We start from the raw sequence: 7,014 nt of genomic DNA, 5'->3' as shown, positions 1-7,014 counted from the left end.
AGAAGAAAACCAAAACGGGAGGCATCACAATCCCAGACTTTAGCCTCTACTACAAAGCTGTCATCATCAAGACAGTATGGTATTGGCACAAAAACAGACACATAGACCAATGGAATAGAATAGAGAACCCAGAACTGGGCCCACAAATGTACGGTCAATTAATTTTTGACAAAGCAGGAAAGAGTATCCAATGGAAAAAGACTGCCTCTTTAGCAGGTGGTGCTGGGAGACTTGGACAGCAACATGCAGAAGAATGAAACTAGACCACTTTCTTACACCATACACAACAATAAACTCAAAATGGCTAAAGGACCTGAATGTGAGACAGGAAACCACCGAAACCATCAAAACCCTCAAGGAGAAAGTAGGAAACAGCCTCCTTGACCTCAACCACAGCAATTTCCTACTTGACACATCCCCAAAGGCAAGGGAAATGAAAGCAAAAATGAACTCTTGGGACCTCATCAAGATAAAAAGCTTCTGCACTGCAAAGGAAACTATCAAGAAAACTAATAGGCAACCAACAGAATGGGAAAAGATAGTGGCAAATGACATATCAGATAAAGAGCTAGTATCCAAAATCTACAAGGAACTCACCAAACTTCACACCCGAAAAATGAATAATCCATTGAAGAAGTGGGCAGAAGACATAAACAGACACTTCTCCAAAGAGGACATCCAGATGGCCAACAGACACATGAAACGATGCTCAGCGTCACTCATTATCAGGGAAATACAAATCAAAACCACACTGACATACCACCTCACACCAGTCAGAGTGGCTAAAATGAACAAATCAAGAGACTGTAGATGCTGCCGAGGTTGTGGAGAAAGAGGCACCCTCCTACACTGTTGATGGCAATGTAAACTGGTGCAGCCACTCTGGAAAACAGTGTGGAGGTTCCTCAAAAAACTATCTATAGAACCCCCCCTATGACCCAGCAATAGCACTGCTAGGGGTTTATCCAAGGGATACAGAAGTGCTGACACATAGTGGCACATGTACCCCAATGTTCATAGCAGCACTGTCAACAATAGCCAAATCATGGAGAGAGCCTAAATGGCCATAACCTGATGAGTGGATCAAGAAGATGTGGTATGGGGTGCCTGGGTGGCACAGTTGGTTGAGCGTCCGGCTTTGGCTCAGGTCATGATCTCACAGTTTGTGGGTTCGAGCCCCGTGGTGGGCTCTGTGCTTTTCAAAAGGTAGCTCAGAGCCTGGAGCCTGCTTCGGATTCTGTGTTTCACTCTTTCTCTGACCCTCCCCTGCTTGTGCTGTCTCTCAAAAATAAATTTAAAAAGCAGCAAAAAGAAGAAGAAGAGGTATATATACACAATGGAGTATTACATGGCAATGAGAGGGAATGACATATGGCCATTTATAGGAAAGTGGATGGACCTTTAGGGTGTCATGCTAAGCAAAATAAGTCAGGCGGAGAAGGACATATACCATATGTTTGCACTCATAGGTCTAACAGGAGAACAGGAGAAACCTAATGGAGGACCATGGGGATGGGAAGGGGGAAAGAGAGGGACACAAAACCTGAGAGACTATTGAATACTGAAAACGAGTGCTCGCTTCGGCGGCACATATACTAAAATTTAATACTGAAAACGAACCGAGCTCTAAGGCTCAGGGAAGAAATTACTATCCTGGTTGTAAATTCTTGATTTTATTCTGTTAATAGCCATGAGAAGTGTACCTACATAATGGAGGATGTTGTGAGTTAGTTTTATAATCTGAGTTCCAGTTGCCATAATTCCTGTTCTTTTTTTTAAATTTTTTTAAATGTTTATTTTTGAGAGACACAGAGTAAGCAGGGGAGGGACAGAGAGAGGAGACACAGAATCTGAAGCAGGCTAAAGGCTTTGAGCTGTAAGCACAGAGCCAGACACTGGGCTCGAACTCTTGAACTGCCAGATCATGACCTGAGCCGAAGCTGGCTGCTTAACCAGCTGAGCCACCCAGGCGCCCCTGTTCTTTTAATACAATATTGTCCTCTTTTATAAAGGATTATGAATACTAAGGATAAAGTATATCAAGAGATATTTTTGAGAGACAAATTTATTTTTCATATTACTTCTAACATGTTTATAGTAGGTAATTTTGAACAACTCCCTTGTTGATTCATTATATTGTGACAGTCCTAGATTCTTTTAATCAATGAACAATATAAATTAATCTTCTTTTGCATTTTTTCTTGCAAAGTTAATTTTATTTTTATTTTTTCAGATGTTTATTTAAATTTTAGTTTACATATAGTGTAATAATTGGATTCAAGAGTAGAATTTAGGGATTCATCACTTACATGTAACATCCAGTGCTCATCACAGCAAGTGCCCTCCTTATGCCCATCATCCGGGGCGCCTGGGTGGCTCAGTTGGTTGAGCTTCCAACTCCGGCTCAGTTCATGATCTCATATTCGTGGATTCGAGCCCCGTGTCAGGCTCTGTGCTGACAGCTCAGAGCCTGGAGCCTGCTTCAGATTCTGTGTCTTCTCCTCTCTCTTCCCCTCCCCACTCATGCTCTGTCTCTCTCTGTCTCCAAAAAATAAATAAAACATTAAAAATTTTTTAAATACCCAGCATACATTTAGCCCACCCCCGACTACCTCCTCTCCATTAACTCTCAGGTTCTTGAGAGTTAAGAGCCTCATAGTTTGCTTCCCTGTCTTTTTTTCTCCTTCCCCTATGTTCATCTGTTTTGTTTCTTAAATTCCATATGTGAGTGAAATTATATGGTATTTGTCTTTCTCTGACTGACTTATTTTGCTTAGCAAAATACACTCCAGCTCCATCTATGTGGTTGCAGGTAATAAGAGTTAATTCTTTTTGATAGCTGAGTAAAATTCTAGTTAGTTAACATCCAGCATAATATTAGTTTCAGGTGTACAATTTAACAATTCAGCACTTCCAATACAGGACTCATCACAAGAAGTATATGCCTTAATCCCCATCACCTATATAACCTATTCTCACCTCCATCTCCATTCTGGTACCTATCAGTTTGTTTTCTACAGTTGAGAGTTTCTTTCTTGGTTTACTTCTCTCTCACCCTACTTCCTTTGCTCATTTGTTTTTTGTCTTTGTTTGTTAATGTTTATTTACTTATTTTGAGAGGGAGAGAGAGCACACCGGGGATGGACAGAGAGAGTGAGAATGAATACCACACAGGCTCTGTACTGTCAGCATGGAGCCCGATGTGGGGCTCAATCTCACAACATGAGACCATGACCTGAGCCAAGATGAAGAGTCAGACACTTAACTGACTGAGGTGCCCCATTGTTTATTTTATCTCTTAAATTCTGCATATGAGTGAAATCATACGGTATTTGTCTTTCTGTGACTGACTTATTTCACCTACCATACTACTGTCTAGCTCCATCCATGTTGTTGCAGATGAAAAGATTTGGTTTTTTATGGCTGAGTAATATTCCATTGTGTATAAATACCAGATCTTCTTATCCATTCACCAGTTGATGGATACTTGTGCTGACAAACTTAATTTTAAGACCAAAACCTACCAGAACTTTTATTCTTGATTTATAATCTTCTACATTTATAATTTTTTCTTCTGTGTATATTTTAAAATAATTTCTCCTCTATGGAATACTGAATGGGATACAAGGGCAATCTTGTTGGGATTTCTGTTGCTTTATTTCATCACCATGGTTGATTCAGTTACTAATCAGTATCTCTCTTCATGACATATTAAGTTTATGTCTATTTCCTTCTCGCCTAAGACCATCTCAGTGTCTCAGTGTTTCTCACTTTTGATATTAATACTCAAAGTTTATTATACATGCACCCAAATGCTCTTTTGTCTGTTAAAATCAAGATACAGTATGTGTTAGAATTAAAGCCTATTGTGGGGCGCCTGGGTGGATCAGTTGGTTAAGCATCCCACTCTTGATTTTGGCTCAGGTCATAATCTCATGGGCATGAGATCGAGCCCCACATCAGGCTCCAGACTTGGCATGGAGCCTGCTTAGGATTTTCTCTTTCCTTCTTCCTGCATTCTTCCCCTGCCTGCATGTGCACGTACTCTCTCTTTCTCAAAAAAAAAAAAAAAAAAAAAAAAACATTTTTTTAAAGACTAATATATTGTTTAATATTTTTGTTTCAGCTTTCTGATGAGTTAAAAAGGACCCCAGAGAAATGTAGACACTGGAGTAATGGAAATTGAAAAATGAAAAATGTATGTGTGTTGTAAAGAAGAATGCAATTTGTGTATTTTGTATTACCTCTTTTTTTTAAGTGATTTAAATAGTTAATCATTTAACCAAAGATTTGTAGTGCCTTAACAAACAATTTCTTGTCAAAATCATGAAGTATTTTGGATACAATTCTCCTCCTAACCTTCCCTTCCTGATGAATTTTATGTAACATTTAATTTAGTAAAATTAAGTACATTATAAACATTTTATACTACATTTTAATTAGAACAAGATTCAAAACTGCTTTAGTTAGCTTTTGGCTATCTGATTTTATATTATCTTACCCAACGTTGGGGGGGGGGTTCCTGTCCAGATGTTCCTACATATGCCTATTACAGATAAATGTATCAGGAATCCATTTTTAGCTTTTTCATCTTTGCATGGATGTGTGTACTTTGCACATCTTTTGGGTGGAGAAATTTGTGCTATGTGATCTTCTGAAAATGGAACAATATTATTTAGAGTATTCGTCTTTTAGAAAAGAAGACTAAGCCAGTCCTCCCCCTCCTTCATGTTTCCTGCTGAAATACAGTGCTAGTTATTCTTCTTGATAGCTATAGACATTAAAAAGTCTAAATATAGGATTATCATTTCTGCATAAATGTGGTGTTAACTATTTTTTTATTTGGAAAGATTTCAGTTTTATTCTGTCTCCTTAATTTCTTTTATTTAAGGTAGATTCCACTCTAATAAAAATGTAGCTTAGTGCTAAAATCAGCGTAACTTAAAAATGGTCTGAAATGTTTCTACAAATTAGGGATTGTCACTTATTTGTACCTCAGAAAAAAATAGGTTCATCTGGTTACGTCAATTTCTATATTACAGTTACAACATATTTCATTCCTCCCTGTATTTAAGAGAAGGACTCCCTTAGACTGGAAGAAGCACATTATGACATAATTGAGTTGTTGACTGTGAATAGAAAGTAAACTGTTTATTGAACGTTGTTGTGTTTTTGCTATTATTTTAGCCTTCATTCTCTCACCTCAAGTGGAGAAACAGTAACCCTTTGAAGAGGTTTTATTTGAGTTTTGTCTTTTTTTTTCTGTCAGTGGTAATAACCGTAAGTGCTAACCAAATTTCTGTGAAGAATGAAAGAATGAAAGTTATCATTAGATCCAGTTATAACTTTTCCTATAGTTATAAAGAGTATCCTGAAATTCCACTATTATGGAAATAATAAGATAAATATGATTGTGAAAAATTTTTAAAGCAATCTTAGAAGTATTACATTAAAATAATACTTTGCTCACTCTTAACTACTAATAACTCTCCCATGTGGTCTAAAAGTCTTATATAAAGAGATATGCAGAAAAGATGGGTATAATTGCCTACAAAGAAACATTCTATGCAGGTTTTTGTTTGAAGATTTGGTGGATGGGGACGTACAGTTGAACATTTCCCCTTTAGTGGATTCACTTTTTGGTAATTACTTCCCTGTGAATCGAGTGATTCTGGATTCCTTATCTGCTATACTTGTATTTGTCTCAGGCCAAATAAATGTATGCTGTGATTCTTATGAGACTTGTATGAAGATGCCCTGAGTTCTGCAGACTGACCAGGGTAATACTACTGTTGTGTAATCTGTAGAGCTCCAGAAAATATGCCATGAGCATTGAGAGAATGACACTTGTTTTGTATTTGTTTTCTCTCCCTTGTAGCACATTTTTCTTGTCCAGGGAGAAAAGTTACATTCTGGCTAAAATCTGTAGAAAGCAGATTTACTAAACTTAGAATAGAACTACTTTTGTGGAAGTTTTGAAATTCATCAGAAGTGCCTTAAAGTAGACTCTTAATTTACTTTTCTAGTAATGCTTTATGTATTATTTGTTATGTATTTTTAAAATACTATTCAAAATGACACATTGTAGTAGCAAAGATAATCAAATGTCTGGCTGTTTGCTTTTTGACCATATCAATAAACTTTTACAATCTAAACTCTGAGTTTTTTGATTAACATGTAAAGAGGGGTGAATTTAAAACACTAAATTAGAATTATAATATTAAGTTATTTCATTTTGAGATTATAATTAAATTTCTTATTGTCATGACAGTGAATTTGATAGGCCAGTGTCCTTCCGTATTTCTAAACTGATATACATTCTTCTGGGATTTCATGTTATCTTTCATTAATATTGTCACCCATTAGATTCAAAACAGCCAAGATAAGGAGATGAATGGCTGTCTTAAATGGTTGATCTGGGGCGCCTGAGACAGTTAAGCAATTAAGCATCTACCTTCAGCTCAGGTCATGATTGCACAGTCCGAGAGTTGATCCCTGCCTCGGGCTGTGTACTGAGAGCTAGCTCAGAGCCAGGAGCCTGTTTTCATATTCTGTATCTCCCTCTTTCTCTGCCCTCCCCTGCTCGCACTGTCTCTCTCTGTTTCTCAAAAATAAATTAAAAAAAAATTTTAAATGGTTGATCTAGCTTTGTTCCTATGAACCTTGTGACTAGGTAAATTATGGTTTTGTAATCTAATGGGTGAATAATTGATTTGAAAGTTACCCAGACATATTATCAAGTTATATGAGACTAGGCAACAGTACATTTGCAAACATGGAATGGGAACACTGGACAGGAATTAGAGAGATCTGGCTTTTAAAGAGTTTGGCCCTTACTCTCTATCTAGCTGTGACCATAGGCAAGTCACTTGAAATAGGTTCTCTCAGGACCTGTTTCTTTATTCTAACATGAATGCATTGCACTAAATGCAATGTGCCTTCCAGCACAACTGTTTTAGGTGCAAAATATTAAAGATATACATATTTAAATTTTGAATATATTATTTGTGATAT

General features: G+C 37.1%; 1 protein-coding gene across 2 annotated transcripts in view; it reads left to right on the top strand.

Annotated features, from left to right (window-relative positions):
- The window catches only part of MAGT1 (magnesium transporter 1), a 62,587-nt gene extending 56,432 nt beyond the window's left edge, over window positions 1–6,155 (top strand). For both annotated transcript variants that reach the window (XM_029930619.1, XM_029930618.1), the window contains exon 10: window positions 4,127–6,155. In XM_029930619.1, the coding sequence (XP_029786479.1) occupies window positions 4,127–4,134 (8 nt within the window). In that variant the 3' untranslated portion in view covers window positions 4,135–6,155. The remainder of the gene's footprint in view (window positions 1–4,126) is intronic.
- The last annotated feature ends 859 nt before the right edge of the window (window positions 6,156–7,014 follow it).

The sequence above is a fragment of the Suricata suricatta genome, chromosome X, assembly GCF_006229205.1.
Source record: "Suricata suricatta isolate VVHF042 chromosome X, meerkat_22Aug2017_6uvM2_HiC, whole genome shotgun sequence".
NCBI lineage: Eukaryota > Metazoa > Chordata > Mammalia > Carnivora > Herpestidae > Suricata > Suricata suricatta.
Note: the sequence above shows the minus strand (reverse complement) of the source record. Positions and strands in the feature narration are given on the sequence as shown.